The sequence below is a fragment of the Vipera ursinii genome (genome assembly GCF_947247035.1).
Source record: "Vipera ursinii genome assembly, chromosome: 6".
NCBI lineage: Eukaryota > Metazoa > Chordata > Lepidosauria > Squamata > Viperidae > Vipera > Vipera ursinii.
The window spans coordinates 29,875,744-29,898,114 of NC_139515.1; the positions used below are offsets into that span (position 1 = coordinate 29,875,744).

Consider the following 22,371-nt stretch of genomic DNA (forward strand, 5'->3'; position numbering starts at 1 on the left):
CGGGATGGAATTTGTTCATGAAAAGCAGTCACCAACGCAGGGGCATGAACGGCGGTCGCGTCTTCCCAGGTGAAGTCCTCTGGTCCGTAACCTTTCCATTCAATCAGGTACTGAAAACGACCTTTCAGCCAACAGGAGTCCCTGATGCTGGCGACCTCGTACTCGGGGGTGCTGCCTCCATCACGAGATCCTGATGGGGGAGGTTCTGCTCAGCAGAGTGGACAGGCCGGTTGCTCGGGGACCAACAGAGCCCGATGAAAGACTGGGTGCACGCGCAGGGAATGTGGCAGTTAAGCGATAGGCGACCGGATTGATGACAACCTCTACTGGGAACGGTCCTAAATATTGGTGATCTAACTTTCTCACCAGCTGTGTTGATGGTAGGTTCCTGGTGGACAACCAGACCCGATCTCCCACCGATAGTGGAGGCGTATCCCATCTTGACCGATCAGCAAACCTTTTGTAATCGGCCTTGGCCTTCTCTAACTGACATCGCACCAATCGATGGATCGCCTGTAACTCTGCCATGAAGTCGTTCGCTGCTGGCTCCGGTGAGTCCACAGGAGAAAGGGGGGAAAACCGGGGGTGATATCCCACATTGGCCAAGAACGGTGTCATCTGTGTGGAGGTGTGCTGTGAATTGTTAAATGCAAACTCAGCTATGGCCAGATAGTCCACCCAATTGTTTTGCTGCAGATTGACGTAGCAGCTCAGATATTGTTCCAGGATACCAATGACCTTCTCGGTTCCCCTGTCAGTTTGAGGATGATGCGCGGACGAGAGGCAAATCTTGATATCCAATGCATGCATCAACTCCTGCCAGAAGCGGGCTGTAAACTGGGCCCCCCTATCAGAGACGACTCTATCAGGGAGGCCGTGCAGCCGAAACACCTGCTGAATGAATATACGACTAGTGGCGCGGGCTGACGGTAAGCCGCGACAGGGGATGAAGTACGCCATCTTGGTCAGCATGTCCACCACCACATACACTGTCGTAAAACCAGAGGATGGGGGTAAATCCGTCAGAAAGTCCATGGACACAGCCCCACAGGGTCTTTTGGGTGTCGGCAAAGGCTGCAGTAATCCAGGCGGGGCCCCTGTCACTGACTTGGCCTGCCTGCATGGGATGCAGGAGGTAACATAGGACTGGACGTCGTGTCAGACTTGGGGCCACCAGAAGGTACGGGAGACCAGGTTCAGGGTCTTGAACAGGCCAAAAAACCCCGCCGCCAGGTTATCGTGACATTGGCTGAGGATGAGTCCCCTGAGTGGCCCTCCCGGAACGTAGAGCCGGTCATGATAATACAAGAGTCCATCCGTGACCATCCAAGGAGAATCTGGCCCCACCTCCTCCTTCCGCTGAGCCACCCACACCTCCTGCTGCTGTGCCTCCCGGATCCGAGCCCGTATATCAACCGGCTCCCGCACCACAGCAAAAGACTCAACGGGGATCACTGTCCTGGGCAGAAGCTTGTCTTCCACTCGGGAATATTTGGGCTTCCTGGACAGAGCACCCGCTCTTTGATTGTGCCCGCTAGGTATGTACCAAACTCGGAAGTAAAACCTCCACATGGGAACTGATGGCCATACATAATGGTTGCGTGGCAGTCATAATTGGCCCAGACAGGAGCACTCGACCATCGATAGTCTCCACTAACATGGGCGGATCCACCGGGCACTGGGGAACAGCCCATTTGGCCACAAATGCCATAAAATTTGTGGTGGCCCCAGAGTCAATTAAGGCATGGAGTGGAATCCCCTCTGGCTTGCCAGGAAGGATCAGACGTGCCTCCAATATCAGATGCCGTGGAGGTCCACAGGCAGCATCGGAAAGACGTCGCTCAGTGTTGTTGTGGGCCGCCCGATCTATCACACCGTCTAGATTGGGCTCAGGGCATTTCCTGACAGAAAAGTAGGGGACTTTCTCAGGGCAGACTCAGTCACTGATGCCCACTGTCGCTTCTTTGGGCAAAAAGCAGCCAAATGCCCAGGATCCCCACAGTAAAAACACACACCCCCTGATCGTCGTCTGTTCATTTCAGTCACCGATAGACGAGACCTGGCGGCACCCAGCTCCATTGGCTCCTCCCTTTGAACTGGGGGCTCACGCACAACAGGGGCTGCAGGGGTCTGTGGTGTGGCATGGCGACTCCTTGCTGCTGCAACCGAGCATTGATCCGCAGGCAGAGATGGATCAGCCCATTCACGTCTGAAGGAATATCCACACGGGCCAGCTCATCCAACATCTCCTCCGACAATCCATCCTGGAAGGCATCCACAAGCGCAACCTCATTCCAGGCGGAATCCTGGCTAAGCAGCCGAAAATCGCTGATATAGCCCTGTAGGGGGCGTTGACCCTGCCTCAGAGCTTTCAGGCATTGAGTAGCAGTCTTTGTCTTAATAGGGTCCTCATACATCAGACGCATATGATCACAAAACCCCACAAAGTTGTCCAACAATGGGCTAGGTTGAGCCAGCAGAGGCGTGCCCCAACGAGCTGCATCACCCGAAAGAAGGCTTAACACAAACCCCACCTTTTCCCGGTCAGTGGGGAAATCAGCTGCTCTCACGCTGATAAAGAGCTGGCATTGTCCCAGGAAAGCAGGAAACAGTTCTGGATTGCCAGTAAATTTATCCGGCATCGCAACTTGGCATTTTCTCCTGGGTGGGGGTGATGGTGGGGGTGCAGAATGGACCTGAGCTTGCAGTTGAGCCACCTGAGCTGCCAGCAAAGTGAGTTGCTGGGTGAGCTGGGCATTCTCAGCACGTAGCTGCTCCATAATAATAGTAAGGGTTGGGAGGCTGAAGGCAAACTGTTCTGTACCAGCCTGCTACCGGCCCTACAGCAAAAGCAGGGACAACCCCTTTACAAACGGCAAGAGGCTGGAATAAAGCCTGCCAAATTTATTAACATAAAACAGAGCAAGACAAGACACCAACCATGAAACAGGAGCTATGAAACAGGAACTATCCAAGCGGTTGCCTTCAGCAAACCAGCCCTCCCACACATTCCCCTTAAATACAGTTCAGGGCGTGGCCTCTCTCTGCCTCCTTCCGAGGTGCCCCATTGCCTTCCTCTGTTTACTCCTGATTGACTGCCTCCTGCATCGGGCGTCCTTGAACAGGGCCAGCTGTGGGTCATCTTCATCCACACTGTCAGGCTCACACAGCTGGGTCTCCGTCGTGACCAGGTGGGAGGGGCCCGGCTGAGGGCTCTGCGGAGCCTCAAGGCCATCATCAGCAAGCTCTTCAACACCCCCCTCCTCCTCCTCTGAGTCGTCTGACCCAACTGCCGAACCCACAGGCTGACCCTGAATCACAACAATCTCAGCCCCATATTTAATGGGATTTCCTTGCACAGTTAATAAGCCATCCTCTTTCCATAAGGTGCCAAGGACAAGTACCACTCCAAAAGAAAATCTGCTATCAGTATAAATATTGACAACCACACCTTCTGGCAACTCCAAGGTTCTAGTCAAGGCGGTAAGTTCAGCTTTCTGAGCTGAAGCTCCAGCCAGGAGAGCTTCTGCTTCTACTACCTGAACTAAACTGACCACAGTGTTGTCAGTTTAAAACTGACATATAAAACTATCAGTACACACGTCCCTGTCTGGATCCTCGAGGGGCTGATCAGTCAGATCTGGGTACACAGAAAACACTTCAGAAATGGTTTGAACACAATAATGTGCAATATCTTGTTTCAGTTGGTGAAGAAAGGTGGCCAAGTTAAATTGAGCCCTGCTTTACTGTAACTGAATGTATTATCTAGAAGAACTATTTGATATTTTTCCAAGTTACTTGCCATTGGCCAATAATCTCCCTTTGATTCAAGCAAATATTTTATGGAATGGGAGGTTTCAATAATGATGGTGATGCAAAATTTAATTATTTGGCAGCATTTCAACATTTAAACCAATCATCAGAGTTAATAGAATCCTGTTCAATATATTATAATCAATATAATATAACCCCCCCTTCATACTTTGAGTACTGCGTAAAAGAATGATCAATTAGTATAGGATAAACAGTGACAGCATATGAGTGTTGTTTACTAGGGCAACACACTGACATGGAGGTAGACAAACAATGTATACAACGACAAAAGAAGAGTATTAGAAAGATGATGGTCTTCCCAGTTGCAATGTATGGCAGTGAAAGTTGGACCATAAGAAAGGCTGAGCGCCAAAGAATTGAGGCCTTTGAACTATGGTGCTGGAGAAGACTCCTGCGAGTCCCTTGGACTGCAAGACGATCAAACCGGTCAGTCCTAGAGGAGATCAATCCTGACTGCTCTTTAGAAGGCCAGATCCTGAAGCTAAAACTCAAATACTTTGGCCACCTAATGAGAAGGAAGGACTCACTGGAGAAGAGCCTAATGCTGGGAAAGATCGAGGGCAATAGAAGAAGGGGACGACAGAGAATGAGGTGGCTGGATGGAGTCACTGAAGCAGTAGGTGTGAGCTTAAATGGACTCCAGAAGATGGTAGAAGACAGGAAGGCCTGGAGGAATGTTGTCCATAGGGTCGCGATGGGTCGGACACGACTTCGCAGCTAACAACAACAACAACAGAAAGATGATAAAGAGCAAAGGCAGAAAAAATTCTTCAAGCCAGGAGTAAATGCTTTCTTGGAAAGCATAAAGAAGTTTTCCTCATCTGCAGGCCCAGGAAGAATGAGTAATTTTGGAAAGAGAGAAGGTTTTAGTCTCTTTTGCTTGGGAGAAATCAAGTACTTTATCTTGATTTTTTGAAGCTCAGTTTGAGAAGCTGAAAATTTGATGAATATCCTACCTAGTATATCTGGAGGAGCCACACATTTTAAACAATAGAACCATATTAAACCTCTATTTTTAAAAATGATAATTGAACATTTATGTAAGAATCTTCACATGAGATCAAACTCTTGCTTGTGCGTTTATATTAAAAGAAAAAAAATCATTGAAATTATAATATGACTCTTCACTGAATTCTCTAACACCCACAGTTAAATATTTCTCATTCTTGGAAGTTTCAAGCATAGTTATCCAAACATTGCTACTGAGATAAAATATTTAACCTAAAGCTAGACATGAGCAGTGGATCAACCTTTCTTCCTTCTTGAATTGCTGATCTGAGGAAAACCCTACCTGGAATATGAAATATGTGGTGGATTTGTTTTTTTTTATTTTTAAATTGATACATTTTGATTTTACTAGTTACCAACTTGAAGGGTGAGTTGCTGCTAATAGGGATAATTCAGGCTACCCATTCCAATTTCTTAGAGAATTGCATGTAATGTATGTTTTCCTGTGCCTTATAATAACAACGGGTGAGTACTTGCAAACCTGTGCCTTATAATAACAATGGGTGAGTACTTGCAATTTTCATTACTTCAAACTACATTTAATGGAGCAATGCAACTAGTTCATTTTGGGCCTTTTTTTTCTTTTTTGGTATTTTTTCTTTTAAAAGTATATAAATGTAAGCCAATAATAAAAATAATCACATCCTTTCCCACTGAATCATATATCTTTTAACCTGGACCAAAATGACCTACTTATACCTGGAAGGATTTGATCTCATTATAAATTTGAAGAACATGGATAAACTCATATGACTTTCATCTGCATTGATTTTATTGCCAAATGATGAAATGTTATGATTAACTAAAATTATTCAATTAATCAAAATTACCAGAATTTTGACCATTTGCAAAAATCTCATTTAATAACACTAAAGTTCTAAACAATGTCTGACTGTAAGTTTCATCTTAAGCTAAGTATTAATGTGCATTACATTTACACCCTTTAGGACAAAGATGTATGAAATGCACACACCTCTCAAAAAACAGTCCTCTCTATTGAATTGTAATTTTTCATGGGAGAATTATGAAATTTATGGAGTGTAATAAGTTGCTGTTGCATCTCCAAGGATATACATGTCTGCTGAGCTATAGTCATTTTTAATTCTTATGTTGTCAATAAACAGGAATGATTTATTAATCCATTCTGCAGTTGATTCCAGATTCCAATATAATCTGGCAAACATTCTGAGATTAAAATTATAGCAAAAGTAGAATATACTTGCTATTGGAAAGACTGCATCTATATTATCGCCATACAATGCAATGTAAAGGAGAAACACTATATTAGCTATAATTCTGATACTTCCATGGTAAAGAACAAATGTATTTTACAACCCAAAGATGTAGCTTTCCTTTCCTTTCATAAATGTATGGTAAAAAAAAAAAAACATTATGTCAAAAGTGGGACTGCAAAAGGATTCTATATTCAGTTAAAAAAACTGAATATACTAAATATACAAAAACAAGCTCTCAGAATCTGCATATTCCTTCCCATCAGTTTCCATTCTATATCCCTGAGTTGTGATTACTAAAAAAACGGTGAATCATGGAAAATTGTTAAATTATTTTCAATCTTGGAAATAACAGAAAATGTGCTAAACAAAGTGTAAAAATCCTGCTTTTACAGTTTGTTTTAAAATATCAATGATACCCCTTTTGTTTTTAATTAAATGGAACACAATTATAAAAGTTTTCAGCATATAAAAATGAACTATTCCCAATCAGCATTCTTCTATAAAAGCTACACACTTAAAAATACCAAACACCTTGCAAGTATGTATCCGAATTATCAGCCTAAATGTTGGAGGTGTGGTGATGAAGAGGCAACATATTTTCACATATGGTGGACATGTAAAAAGGTCAAGGCTTTTTGGATAAAAGTCTGGTGGAATATGCAGAAGATTTTTAAACGGAGGATAAAGTTTTGTCCGCAATTTTTTTTGTTGGGAATAATTGTTGACGCTACAGTTGTGGACTCTAAGTTGATGTTGGATTTAGTTACGGCAGCAAGACTTTTGATAGGTCAATATTGGAAGAAAGAGGAACTGCCGACTATACAAGAGTGGATTTTAAAGGTTTCCGACTTGGCAGAGATGGCGAAGATTTCGGCCTATTTGAAAGATTACTCGCAAGAACATTATATTATGGAATGGAGAAAATGGATTGAGTTTATCCAGAATAAGTATAGGGTCAAGAAGTTTTATCTAGCATTTGAATAAGTCTTCTTTCGTTTTCTTTTTTCTTTCTTTATTTTGTCTTCTATATATATTTAATAATGCTAAGTTTTGTCTGATCCTATATAAGTTAGAGAGTGATGGATTTTAGAATTTATAGTTGTTAGTATATGGTTGTTTATGATTGCTTTTTTATATATATATATACCTTGTATTTAGCTCTGGGAAGTCCGGGGGGGGAGGGGGGTTGGGGGGAGGTGGGGGGGAGGAGGGAGGGGGGGAGGGGGGGAAGGGGGGAGGTAGGGAGGGGAGGAGGGAGGGGGAAGGGGGTTTTTTAAAGGAAAACTGTATTTTTAAAACTTTTTAATTAAAAAAAAATACCAAACACTGCTCATATGAACAGCCTCCTGAATAAAATAAATGAATTTTAAATATTTGAATAATCAAACTAAGTAAACATCTGAAATACTAAGTTGGAGATCATGATAAAGCTGCAAACAGAAGAAGCTGTGATCTAGAAATCAGTCATATCATACCTTGTGGCAATGACTGGACAGGAAGAGCGGGCTGGCCAGGAGGAATGGAAATGAGTCCCTGACGCTGAAGATTCAGCAGATGTTGCTGCTGTTGAAGTTGTTGCATTTGGAGGAGCTGCTGCTGGAAGACAAGCTGCTGTGCTGCTAACTGCTGCTGCTGTTGCTGCTGCTGCAAAACAGAAAAAATGTAACAAAGAATGGAAAAAGGCAAGATTCAGTCAACAACTCTGGTTTATTTTAGTGATTAAATAACAATAGCATTTGTAGAAATAGGGCTTTTTCTTAAAAAAAGAAAGCTTGGTTTACAAATAATTAGATTTTAGTGGGAAAGATGATCTGCTTTTAGGACTCTTTTTTAGCAAAGTGTCAGAAGAAAGAAGACAACCACTTTTTCAACTTAAAGAACAAATGGATAAAATTCATGACATCTAAGTACAAATTTATCTTGGCTGAAGGTGTAATTCTTTATCTCAAACTTTAATTCAAAAGCAGTCTTATTTTTCCAGCTGAATAACTATGATCTGCAATGGCCCGTAAAGGAAATCTCCAGTGATCTATTAGTAAACTGGGATGTAGCCTTCATTTTGCTAGCCTGTTAGTTTCTTTGCTGCTCTTGTTGGACTACATTAGGTCCCTAGCATTATATTCATGGTAAAGAAGGATTCTATTATAAAGGAAAAAGCTAACTTCCAATTTTGTGAGGCGTTACAAGACAAGACAGAGTTCTTTAGGCTCAGGAGGATACACGAATGTAGTCACACTTCAGAGAAAGACAAGCTGCTGTGGAAGACCTTTCTTTTTCTTAGTTTGGAGAAGAGAAACTTCCGATGCGCTCATTGGAAAACCGACTGCATAATGGAGCAAGTTGTGTGGATTGCTCAGAGCCTCAGGAGAAATAAGGGAGCAATTTCTATTCTGTAGTTGATAGCTGTCTGAAATTCTATTTACAAATCCAAACAGAAACAATGCCTTGGGAGGTCAGAACTGGATGGTGCATGTTTGCATAATGGGCAGCTACTAGACAATGTCTAGGATACCTGCTGATTAATTTAACTACTTGAACATGTTTTGTTTGTATTATATTTATAGCTGATGCAGTTTGCTGACAGGTGCAAGCTAGGCCTGAGAAACTGGCTTGTCAGGTTGATTTATGAGCACATCAAACTGCAACTTTCTACTCACCATTCCAAACATACAGTAACAGTTCACTAATCAGAGTCTGTGACTTCAAAGTCTATGCCCATTTTTTTTACAATTTTCTACTAACCATTATCCATTTCTGAACTAGAGGTACACTTGAGTCATCCCTTTCTTATATCACAAAGAGAAGTTAAGTCTTTCATCAGTTCAAGCTTCCTTACATATATCAGTCAATCAGTACTTTGTTCACCACTGAATGGACACTGAAAGACAATAGAACTGGATGGCAAACTTCAGCCTCCATAACTGCAAACAAAAGAAGCTGTGACATTCTATTTCAATTGTTATTAGTTTCATTGAACGTATTTAAGAACTGACCTTCAGGATGAAAGGGCTAAGGACTGTATCATTCTCATAGAAAGATTTAAATGAACTATTACAATCATAACCAGTGCTTTTTTTGTAAAAGAAAAAGGTGCCGGAACTCACACACATCATACAACCCGCCTTGCCTACCCTATAAGGTTCCATCCAAAAAAGGTGCTGGAAGTCCGTTCTGAGCGTTCTATGACAAAAAAGCCCTGATCATAACCTTTATTATATAACCCAGTTCTTTAAAGTTTAAAATGCTGAAATACAAAATTATACAGAATCCATCATTTTACTGAATGAATATTCAGAGTACTCAATGTAAATATTATACCCAATATACAATCATTCTATATAACCTCCAATTTGTGTAATCTAAGTATTTATTATATCATATTTATTCTATCTACTGTAGCAATCTATCTGATCATCTTACCAATTCTGTGGGCCATTTCATGAAGTCAGTTTTGTCTTCTTGCAATGTTCCCCAAGGACATTTTTGCACAGAGAATGTCTTGTGTGAACCAGAATCTCCATGGATACAGCTGTCACTTCCTGGTGGTGATTTCTGCAATCACAGTACAGAGCATTTTTCCCAACCTCTTCAATTATTGAATCATCCTTGAGAAGCAAAATCTGTATCTAGAGATAGTTTAGTTCACCCAAGATATTCTCTATATGAATAATATCCTAAGGGGACATTATTTACACACAATATTGGCTACATGAGCGATTTTGGAATTGTTTCAATACCAACAGCTTCCTATAAAGATGACCTTAGCAATAACAAACACCAAACAAAAATCAACATAATCAGAATAACTTATTCTTCTCCTCCCCAGCTGCCCTACTTGCAGAAATAATTTATTGATTAGTTATTTAGGCTCTACCTCTTTTGCTTGCTTTCCTGGTGGGTGCTGCTGCTGCTGCTGCTGCTGCTGCTGCTGCTGCTGCTGCTGCTGCTGCTGCTGCTGTTGCTGTTGCTGCTGCAAAAGCTGAAGATGTAACTGCTCTTGTTGTTTCTTGTAAAACTCTTGAAGTTGTTGCTGAATAAATCATTTTGACTTTAATAAATAAAGGTAAAGTTTCACATATTATGTATCTCCTAAACTCTTCTAGATTGGCATGTGGCAAAGTAGTCGCTGAGCATAAAACAAAAAAAAAAATTGAAGATGCAAATCTATATTGACTTCTCTCCTCTTAAATCAATTCTGAAATATCCCAGTGCAGATTTCAAAGTATCCTAAAAAAGAGCATTAGAAGATCCATATTCTAGATCACAAACAACAAAGGCAAACTAATGCTTTCCTTCCTTCCTTCCTTCCTTCCTTCCTTCCTTCCTTCCTTCCTTCCTTCCTTCCTGCCATACCTAAATATAAACTTCCTCATATGTAATAAGAGTGCAGAGTTCAATAATCTGCCTGTGCAGGATTAGCAACATGCCAGATGTATAGCAAAATGTTATTTCAGTGTAATTTCTATGAAACCACATTTCTTGTTTAAACATTCTGAAAATAAACATATTTTCATCATGATAATTAATTATATTCCTCTTATGTTTAGTTAAAAGTGATAATAGATATTGTAATGATATGTGACAATATTGTTCTTTGGTTTTCAATCAAAGGTATCAGAGATTCTTGACTTTCATTCCAGATTTACTCCTCTCCAGTGCTTTTTTTTAAAAAAAAAAAGGTGCCGGAACTCTCATCTTGGCGGGTGCAGGAGGCGGGGGGGGGAGGCGGTGCTGCTGCAGTCACAGGTGTGAAGGGTGTTGGCGGCGGGCTCCCCTCCCTGGGGCTGGAGCCGGCATGGCTAGTGCTGTGGGAGCAGCAGAGCCCACTCTATACGCAATGCGGGCAGCGGAGGCGGTGCGGGCCAGGCGATGTTTTAATCTTATGATTTTAAAAATATATTTTTTCTATTGTAAGTTTCCCCCAAACCTTGCCATGTGGATTGCATACAAATATTATATAATTGGCAAATAAAGGTAGAACATATGTTAAATATACATCAAATGATAATATGCTTCCCTACAAAGTCACCTCTTGCTCAATGACAGACCAAGGAGTTAACTCAGAAAGGCAAGAGGAAAATCTAGAAGAGGTCTGTGCAGCTCTTCAACATCTTCATCAATGATTTGGATGAGGGGATAGATGGGGAACTCATCAAATTTTCAGACAACACCAAGCTGGCAGGAATAGCCAATACTCCAGAAGATAGGCTTAAGATACAGGAGGATCTGGACAGACTCGAACACTGGGCACTATCTAACAAAATGAAATTCAATTGTGAAAAAAGTAAGGTTTTACATTTAGGCAGGAAAAGTCAAATAAACAGGTATAGTATAGGTGGTACCTTGCTCAATAGTAGTAACTGTGAGAGAGATCTCGGAGTCCTAGTGGACAATCACTTAAATATGAGCCAGCAGTGTGCTGCAGCTGCCAAAAAAGCCAACACAGTGCTAGGCTGCACTAACAGAGGGATAGAATCAAGATCATGTGAAGTACTAATACCACTTTAAAATGCCTTGGTAAGGCCACACCTGGAATATTGCATCCAGTTTTGGTCACCACGATGTAAAAAAGATGTCGAGTACAGAGAAGAGCAACAAAGATGATTGGGGGACTGGAGGCTAAAACATATAGGGAACAGTTGCTGGAATTGGGTATGTGTAGTTTAATGAAGAGAAGGGTGAGGGGTGACATGATAGCAGTGTTCCAATATCTCAGGGGCTGCCACAAAGAAGAGGGAGTCAAGCTATTCTCCAAAGCACCTGAAAGCAGGACAAAAAGCAATGGATGGAAACTAGTCAAGGAGAGAAGCAACCTAGAACTAAGGAGAAACTTCCTGACAGTTAGAACAATGGAACAACCTGCCTCCAGAAGTGGTGAATGCTCCAACACTGGGAGTTTTTAAGAAGAGACTGGACAGCCATTTGCCTGAAATGGTATAGGGTTTCCTGGCTGAGCAGGGGGTTGGACTAGATGACCTCCAAGGTCCCTTCCAACTTCTTCTTCTTCTTCTTCTTCTTCTTCTTCTTCTTCTTCTTCTTCTTCTTCTTCTTCTTCTTATTATTATTATTATTATTATTATTATTATTATTATTACTATTATTATTATTATTATTATTATTATTACTATTATTATTATTATTATTATTATTATTATTATTATTATTATTATTATTATTATTATTATTATTATTATTATTATTATTATTATCTTGTAGAAAGGAAAGGCCCACACTGATGAATTAAAAATCTTTGTGGTCTGCAAAGGAATGCTGGTGGGCTAATCAATGATTTGGTGACTAGAGGAGCATCTACAGTGTTGGAGCTTGTGGTCATGGTAAGCCATGGAGGCACTAGGCAACATGACTTTCAGGGCAGTGGTGTTGATTTCATTACTTTTTTTTAAAAAAAGTCTGTGCTCTGTCCAAGGGTGCTTGGTAGGCTGCATGTACAGGCCTGGTCTAGAATTTATTTTGCAGCATTCAACTATCTAGAGCAGGCATGTCAAACTCATTTTGTTTGAGGCAAATTTTTATAAAAGAATTGCCATTAATTTGTTTTAATAAAATTAATTTAAATCAATTTTTCACTTGATTTCAAATTAAATGAATGAGATTTTTTTAGTACAATTGCCAAATGCAATAAACTGGTTTTAGGTATATGTTACTGGAAGGAAAAAGCAATCCCTGTTATGTTACTGATCCCAGAGAAACATTTGCCATAGTTATGGATGAGAAATATTGGTTGCAAAGTTGGCATTTCTGGATGTAATACAGATATTTTGGACTTATTTTTGTTTCTTTGCATGTTTGATATTTTTAAAAAGGCATATGCTACTGACTACGCTTATGCACATATGCAACATGATCACTGCTTGTCCAAAATTTTACTATACAGATAATACCCCCAGAAATTATTTTAGCCTTTTTAATAAATGTTGTTATTGATGTTAAGCTCACCAGGGAAAACATCATATATTGTTATGTAAATTCTAGGTTAATTATTTAAAGACTGAAAGTGCAACATAACTAGATTCTAAATAATCTATTTTTCAAAACACACAACAGTCCAAAGAGTAAAAGTAAAGTCCAAATTAAGAATATTTCATTCTTAAGAATTGTTTAGATTCAAAATAGTTTTCAAGAGTGTACAAAAGATACTATTTTCTTTCTAGAATCAGCTAAATTAGACATATTACATTGAGAAAAAATGTTTCTCATTTCTTTCCTGTTACCTTTGATTTCATTGCAGAGATGTTAACATAAGAAATAGATTATTTTGTTATTTAATTTTACCTTCCAAAAGACAGAAGCAGATGAAAAATGTGAGGTTCTTTCATGTTGGCTTTTGTGAATTAGCTGTTTTAGATTCTAAAAGTTTAGTTCCTAAAGAAGTAATCCTGTAAATAATTTTAATGTCCTCCTCTAGTGCAGGCTCTTTTATGACTCAAGGACTTCAACTCCCAGAATTCCTGAGCCAGCATGGCTCAGCTTGGAAACCTCTCCCTTTCCCCTCAGCATGGCTGGCTCAGGATTTCTGGGAGTTGAAGTCTACGAGTCATAAAAAAGAGCCAAGATTGCTAGCCCTGCAATAGGCTTAGGAAAACCAATAAGGGAGCTGTTTGTTTTTGTTTTTTTTGAAAAAAAAAGTTGTGGAACGCCATTTTGAGCGTTCTATGAGAAAAAAAGCCCTGCTCCTCTCATTCTAACTTCTCTTTCCATTTGATTAAAAAAAACTAGGTTCAAATTGCTAACATCATATAATTTTAAAGCAACTATGATCTTAAAGTATATTTACATTATTTGTTCAACTGATCACTCATAAAATACTTAAGTTCTTGAACATTTCAACATTGAAATAAACATTGGTTTATTTCAGGATTATTGTGGGGAAAAAGGAGGAGGAAGATGTACTCTATTAGCTACAATTGTCACCTTGAGATATTTATAAACAATAATAAAAGTGGGATAAAAAATTAAAATGCCCTCTTCACACTCCACTTGCCATTGTTATTCCTGAACTAGATATTAAAGTTGTATTCAAAGTTGCAGAATCAATTCTCTAGATCCTTGAAATGTTTTAGACTAAGAAATTTGTCATAGATTTACATTATTTCTTTGTATAAGAGCAAACATATGATCTCTCACTAGAAAGTAAGGCTGATTATATAATAAGCTGGAACACTGTTAATTATCCAAAGAAATATCCAACATTACCTGCTGTAACATAACTGCTTGCTGTTGTTGAAGAAGTGCTTGGAGCTGCTGAGGAGACAAAACTTGTTGTTGAAGAATCTGTTGCATTTGCTGAGGGGTGATCACTTGGGGAGTCATCATGGCCACTGATACAGGAACCTATAGAAGAAAGATTGGATATATATTTTTTTCCTTCTTAACACCTGAGTAGAATATTTAATAAACATTTTTCCCTAAGTGCAAACTATTTGTTCCATATAATTCTATTATACAATAACTTGTCCATGGATATATTGTAACTATTATTCTCTTTAACTATTACTTTACTTTGAAGGCTAGAAGTGCCACAGATGTGTAGCCTGACACATACTTAGACTATCTACTCATTCAGTTGCCTAGTTGAAAATAATTAAACTCTGAAGGTGTGTCCTGTTTGTTCCATAGCCTGTTTCATCCTAGTAATTATCATTACCAGGTAAGGTACATGGCCCATGTTTCATTTAGAACTTTCCTCTTATTGTTTAAAATTTACAAATTAGAATAATATTTTGGCAGATGTATGAAAATAAAATGATATTTAGCATTCTTGTAACTTTTTTCCTGTTTTTAAAAAATTACATAATATCAGTGGTTCTCAGTCTTTTTTTCACCACACCCCTTTTAAATAACTCGAGATTTAAATCATAACATTTCTTCAAGCTTTTGTGGACCCCCTGTGACGGTTTTATGGACCCCCAGGGGTCTGCACACCACAGGCTGAGAATTATTGGTCTATTGTATCAATTACACTATAGTAACAACAGTTAATTTTGATTTTACAGCTGGGCCATTAGACCTGGGTTGCAAAAATCCAAATAACCCTTATATGGCATCCAAGATATCTTTGCAGTATCAGTGGTCATCAGGAATTTTGTAGCCCAGGTATGGTGGTTGTACCATATAACTTCTTAAATGTTTTGTTCCAACATTCCATAAATGCTGACCATCTCTGTAATGTTAGAGTGGCAGATTTTATATTGCTCAAGTAAATTTGTTTAACTGCTTTGATTTTATATTTAAATTGAACACTGGATATTTAAATATTCATATCTCACATCTTTAACCCATTGATTGCATTATATCTTTATATTTACTTACAATACACAGCAAGCATATTACTACTCTTGAAAAAAAAACAACCACAGCTCTAGTTCCTTAGCAAATGATGCAACTTATTTCATGACAAAACATTATAAAGTTCCATGGTTCTTATAATTACAACCCCCAATAATATAGAATGGGATCAGAGTAATATGAAATGTTAACATTATTTCTTTATTTAGCAATCAAATTTGTATAGGCATCCATCTCACTAAAGGCAACTTTGGGTGGTGCACAGCCAAGATAAACGGTTTTATGTATATTAAAGATAAAATAATATAAAAACAGCAAATTCAGATATAAAAAACTGTAATAACAAAATAACCTAAAAATCCAAATGACAATCAAAGTGAATGGAAAACTGAAAAATGGCTCTAACCATGGAGCCATCTACCGTATTTTCCGGCGTATAAGATGACTGGGCGTATAAGACGACCCCCTACATTTCCTGTTAAATTATAGGGTTTGGGCTATACTCACCGTATAAGACTACCCCTCTTCCAACGCACACCAAATAAAAATTTAAAAACATCAGATTTGATTTTAATATGGTAATTTTAATTCAAATGCTTATGACATGCAGGTGCTTAGTAGGAAAACTGTCACTTATAAACATAAGGCTGTTTGTCATCAAACATGTAAACATAAAACAGTGCAAGTGGATTAAATAATAATAATAATAATAATAATAATAATAAATAATAATTATTATTATTAATAATAATAATAATAATTAATAATAATAATAATAATAATAATAATAATAATAATAATAATAATAAGAAGAAGAAGAAGAAGAAGAAGAAGAAGAAGAAGAAGAAGAAGAAGAAGTAGTTGGAGGGGACCTTGGAGGTCATCTAGTCCAACCCCCTGCTAAGGCACGAAACCCTATACCATTTCAGACAAATGGCTGTCCAGTCTCTTCTTAAAAACTTCCAGTGTTGGAGCATTCACCACTTCTGGAGGCAGGTTGTTCCACTGGTTAATTGTTCTAACTGTCAGGAAGTTTCTCCTTAGTTCTAGGTTGCTTCTCTCCTTGACTAGTTTCCATCCATTGCTTCTTGTCCTGCTTTCAGGTCCTTTGGAGAATAGCTAGGCTCCCTCTTCTTTGTGGCAGCCCCTGAGAGATTGGATCACTGCTATCATGTCACCCCTCACCCTTCTCTTCGTTAAGCTACACATACCCAATTCCAGCAACCGTTCCCTATTTTCCTAATTCACTTTTTCACTTTTCCTAATTCACTCTAAAGCTTTCCCTGTGCAGAGCCTTAAGTAACACCAGCTGCCTGCAATTAGTGCAGGTTCGCATCCCACCAGGCTCAAGGTTGACTCAGCTTTCCATCCTTCCAAGGTAGGTAAAATGAGGACCCAGATTGTTGGGGGCAATAAGCTGACTTTGTAATAATGCTGCTTGGGGGGGGGGTAAAAGCCCTAATAAACAGGCATATACACAGAATGAAGGCTATTGCTAAGCACATTGATTTGTGCTTTAAATTGTAAGCCACCCTGAGTCTTCGGAGAAGGGCAGGATATAAATGGGATTTTTTTTTAAAAAAAAAAAAGACCAAATGGGAGATCCGCTCCAGGTTTTCCAGCCAGCCCGCCCAGTTCCTGAGTCAAATGTGTCCTTAGAGTTAAGCCGCTGCTCTGGCTGCTGCCTTCCCCACCTGCCTTTCAAGTTGGGATATACTACAGCTGCTCTTCAACTTTAGAAGGAAAGACACCCAGACCCCAGCCTGTAAAAAATCACAGACTGCAGCTTCTTCTCCAATTGGTCCCACTTTCCCTGCGCAGACTAAATGGGAGATCCGCTCCAGGTTTTCCAGCCAGCCCTGTCCCTAAATTTTCAGCACCCGGTGTATAAGACGACCCCTGACTTTTGAGAAGATTTTCATGGGTTAAAAAGTAGTCTTATATGCCAGAAACTACGGTAGTCAGGTCTCTGCTCTCGTGGGTTTTGAGAGCCTTTCAGAATATCAAAAGGGATGGGGCTAATCTAATTTCAGGAGAAAGGCTGTTTCCTAAAAGGGATGCCTCATAATATGAAGCAACATTCATCACATATTATAGTAGAGAAAAGGGAAACTGGGTGGACTAATAATATTTTTATAAACAGTTTATAGTTTGAGTCACACCCTCTCGTGTTAATTGGTAAGAAAAAATCTGTGAGACAAATGGAAATTCTGTTATTGTCTGTTTTAAAACAATAAACCTTTAGTTTAAGTAAAATAGGACTTCACTGCAGTAGTTTATAATGACCCTAATATATATAAAAAATTGGCTGTTCTTCTTGGCACCAACAGAGTTTGCTATTAATTGTATGTTAAGATCCATAATTCACCTCAATAAATTACACTCTTTACTCAATGTTATTTTTACTCAAAAGTCTCACTTTGTTTAATAGGACTTAACTTCCAGTTATACATGCATAGACGCCTTAAAACGAGAGACAGGCTAAGCATCTTTAAATATGGATTTAACTTTGACTCTCTTTTCAATGGTGATCTGTTTTTTTAAGACCTCAGAACTGTGGCACTCCAATTCTAGACACATCTGATTTTATCAGGCTCAAAAGTTTACATTTCACATGTCTTGTGAATTATTGCTAGATATTTTTAATGTTGGGTAGGATAAATGAGCATTTAAAAATAGATGATTACATGGTAGGCTTTCAACACGGTACAATCAATCATCTTATAAAATGTCATAATACTACAAAAACAAATGGATAAAAAATCCAGACTTTTTCTCAAAGTATAAAAATACATGTGTATAAACCTGCTGTAAATGATCTTTAGACAATATAGATGTTTAGATGAAAACATATCTCTGTTCTTACATTCTTAAAATAAAGAAATCATGAGAACAGAAAGAACTCTGAAATAAAAGTTGATGCTACAGCAAAATATATATTGCAGCAACAATTCTCTAAGGGCTAATGTGTCTAATTTGATCGTTTTAGAAGTAACTGTGCTAAAATGAAGAAAGCAATGTTTATTCCTTCATGCAAGAAATAACTTTTGTAATATAAGGTGTAAGTGTAGTAGCATACTTTTTATATTGTAAGAAAGTACTTATTTCTTTAAGAATTTATAACTTTCCTAAGGCTATAGCAAATTCAAGATAGCATAAAGATTAAACTAGAAAATACCACAAAAAATTAACATTTTAACAAGGTTATAAATGTCTTGCTTACTTACAGCTGTTGCAAATGCAACTAGACAGAGAAAACTGTCCTACATATTCTTACGCACATTCTGGTCCTACTAAACATATTAATGTACTACAATCTCAATAAATTGTTCTCATATATAAAATAAAGCAAATTTACATTAAGACTGGATTCAAGGGCTGCATCAAGCTTTTCTTTCTTTTTTATTTTTATTGAAAAGTTTTATAAAAAGTTACAAAATTATCCCCTTCCCAACCCCCCCTAAACCCCCCTCCCCCACTTCCCAAAGCTGGTTACAGAGTGACAAATATATATTAATCATAATCTAACTAACATTAATCAACTATATAAAAACCAAATACATAATACACTTTAACCCGCCTTTAACATAATTACCAACACTCTAAAATACCCAACTTCTAAATTTTTTTTTAAATTATAACAATAACAATCTAAAATTTACTCATAAGCTAAATGGAACTTTTTTGTCCCATATTTTTTCTGAATATAATCTATCCATCTTCTCCAAACCGAAATGTATCTCTCTTGTGAATGATCTTTCAAGTAAGCAGAAATCTTAGCCATTTCTGCTAGATTCGACACTTTAAGCGTCCACTCCTCTATAGTAGGCAGACAATCCTTCTTCCAATATTGCCCTACCAATAACCTCGCAGCTTTTATCAAATTCAACATCAGATTAATTTCTTTAGTGTCACAGTCTGTAATAACACCCAATAAAAATAACTGTGGAGTAAACTTTATCTTTCTCTTAAAAATCTTTTGAATGTTCCACCAAATTTTAATCCAAAAAGCTTTTATATTTCTACAAGTCCACCAAATATGAAAATAAGTAGCATCCAAACTACCACATCTCCAACATTTGGGCTGTAAATTAGAATACATACAAGACAACTTTTTAGGATCCAAATGCCATCTATAAAACATTTTATAAAAATTTTCTCTTAAGTTTTGGGCTTGAGTAAATTTTACATTTCTAACCCAAATTACCTCCCACACATCCAGTGGAATCGATTCTTGAATATCTTGAGCCCACTTTACCATGCAATCTTTCAACAATTCCATTTCCAAGTCCAATTCTATTAAAGCATTATAAATTCTCTTTATGTGCGCTCGAGTTTGATCTTTGATCTGTTTTACCAAATTTTCATCCATCAGCGTCAAACCAACCTTCTGGTCTAACTTCCACCTGACTTGCAATTGAGTATACTGAAACCAAGACTGTACAATATTTTCTTGTTTTAACTCGGCTAGCGACCTTAGTTGCCAGTGACTCCCTTCCAATCTAAGTAATTGCTTATAAGAAATCATATCCAAATTCACACCCATAGATACCCCCTCTATTGCGTGTCCAGGAATCCCCCAAATTGGTATTTTATAATTTAACTTATAATAATACTTTTTCCAAACACAAAATAAAGCACTTCTTAAAATGTGAGATTTAAAAGCCTTATCAACTTTTTTTATCATAATCAAATATGCATGCCACCCATATAATAAATCCCATCCCTCGAGATAAAGTATACTTTTATTAGTTAAATTAAGCCAATCATTAACCAATGTTAAAACCACTGCATCATAATATGATTTCAAATTAGGCACCTTAAGTCCTCCTCTTTCCCAAGCATCTTGTAAAATCTTAAGTTTAACTCTCGGTTTTTTCCCCGCCCAGATAAATTTATTAATACCCTTCTGCCACTCATCCAAGTTAGCATCTTTTTTCAAAATAGGTATCATTTGAAACAGAAAGAGAAACTTTGGTAAAACGTTCATTTTAACAGCTGCAATTTTTCCCAACAAAGATAATAAGCTTTTCAATGCATATTGAAATCAATTCCAATGATTTATGATTTTGATGATTATACAAGACAGATTATAGAAAAAAAATCATGATACAACTTTAGAGATAGTAATTAAAATGTAATTATACTTACATTGTACTTTATAACTGCTATAAAGAATATTGGGAACTACTTGTCTATGTCTTTACATCTTTTTTCATATTTTGCTCTTTTTCCCATTTTCTTCTATTTCCTTTTCTTTTAGCTTTTTCTGCTTTTTCTTCTTTCTTTACATTTTCTGTTCTAATTAAGTTTGTTATAGTTATTATTCCTAAAAAATATGTTTGTGTGTGAGAAAGAGAAATGGTAGGTCACAATTCTAAACATGAGTAGGGCCAGGAATTTTTTATTTTTATTTTTTGGGTGGGGTTGCCTCTTGACTTTCTCCAAATTTTGTTTCTCCAGCATAAATCTGTGACATTAAGTTTTACCGAGAATGTTACTTCTATCTCAAACAATTACTATATTGACAACTAACATAGCATTTAAGAAATGGCAAAAAGATATTTTCAAATTTGTTTGGCAAGGCAAGAAACAGAAAATTCATACTAATTGCTCTAGGATACTAAAGAAAGAGAGCTAGTATTATCAGATTTGAAGTTGTATTTTGCAGCTTGCTGTTTTGTGTAGATGAAAGAATGGGTAATTTTGTCATGTTGTTGATGTTAGTTGCGAAGTCATGTCCAACCCATCGCAACCCCATGGACAATGTTCCTCCAGGCCTTCCTGTCCTCTACCAACTTCTGGAATCCATTTAGGCTCATGCCTACTGCTTCATTGACTCCATCCAGCCACCTCATTCTCTGTCGTCCCCTTCTTCTCTTGCCCTCAACCTTTCCCAGCATTAGGCTCTTCTCCAGTGAGTCCTTCCTCCTCATTAGGTGGCCAAAGTATTTGAGTTTCAACTTCAGGATCTGGCCTTCTAAAGAGCAGTCAGGGTTGATCTCCTCTAGGACTGACCAGTTTGATCACCTTGCAGTCCAAGGGACTTTCAGGAGTCTTCTCCAGCACCATAGTTCAAAGGCTTCAATTCTTTTCTTATGGTTCAACAGACAAGCAAAATAAAAGATCTTATAGAACTTTGTTTTATATATGATAACAGCAGCAAAATATTTGTAGCACAAATGTGGGAAGCCTTACAAACACCTACATTGGAATTAAATGGTTGGAATTGGCGGAGATGGCAAAATTGACAGGAATAGAATAGAATAGAATAGAATAGAATAGAATAGAATAGAATAGAATAGAATAGAATAGAATAGAATAGAATAGAATAGAATAGAATAGAATAGAATAGAATAGAATAGAATAGAATAGAATAGAGCTTGAAGGGACTTTCCAGTGTTGCGGCAGTCAAAAAAGCCAATGCAATCCTAAATTGCATTAACAGAGGGATTCAATCAAGATCACATGAGGTACTAATACCACTCTATAAAGCCTTAGTAAGACCACACCTAGAATACTGCAACCAATGTTGGTCTCTACACTATAAAAAAGTTGCTGAGACTCTAGAAAAAGTGCAGAGAAGAGCAACAAGATGATTAGGGGACTGGAGGAAATAGCTTAGTTCTGCAAGACCTCTGCAGCTGAGAGATTGAATCCATAGCTTGGTTTTCAGCTGCATAGGCCTTCCAGAAAGGCCTGACTGCAAAATGCAGGCCGCAATGTAGCTGCAGAATGAAGCTTCTCCTTTTGCTGTAGAAGAAGTGGACCGGCTGGGCAGGGTTGTTGGTGCTGGAGATGAGTAAGACATCCCCCCAAAATAAGACCTGGTGCCTCTTTTGGAGGCCCAAAAAAAAAAGACTCGGTCTTATTTTTGGGGAAACATGGTATGTGTATTTAAAGTATATGTGCATTTTTTTTGCCTCCAAAAGAAGCACCAAGACTTATTTTCGGATTGGTTCTCTCCTTGATTAGTTTCCATCAATTG

General features: G+C 38.2%; 1 protein-coding gene across 6 annotated transcripts in view; it reads right to left on the reverse strand.

The window, feature by feature from the left end:
* The window catches only part of FOXP2 (forkhead box P2), a gene marked incomplete at both ends in the record, with an annotated part of 359,810 nt that overhangs the window by 110,295 nt on the left and 227,144 nt on the right, over positions 1 to 22,371 (reverse strand). For 2 of the 6 annotated variants that reach the window (XM_083366698.1, XM_083366696.1), the window contains 3 exons: positions 7,553 to 7,712; positions 9,952 to 10,107; positions 14,292 to 14,429. In XM_083366698.1, coding sequence (XP_083222824.1) covers positions 7,553 to 7,712; positions 9,952 to 10,107; positions 14,292 to 14,429 — 454 coding nt within the window. Of the gene's footprint in view, positions 1 to 7,552; positions 7,722 to 9,951; positions 10,108 to 14,291; positions 14,430 to 22,371 lie in introns of all 6 variants that reach the window. The other 4 variants (XM_083366697.1, XM_083366695.1, XM_083366694.1 and 1 more) reach the window with 3 other exon arrangements.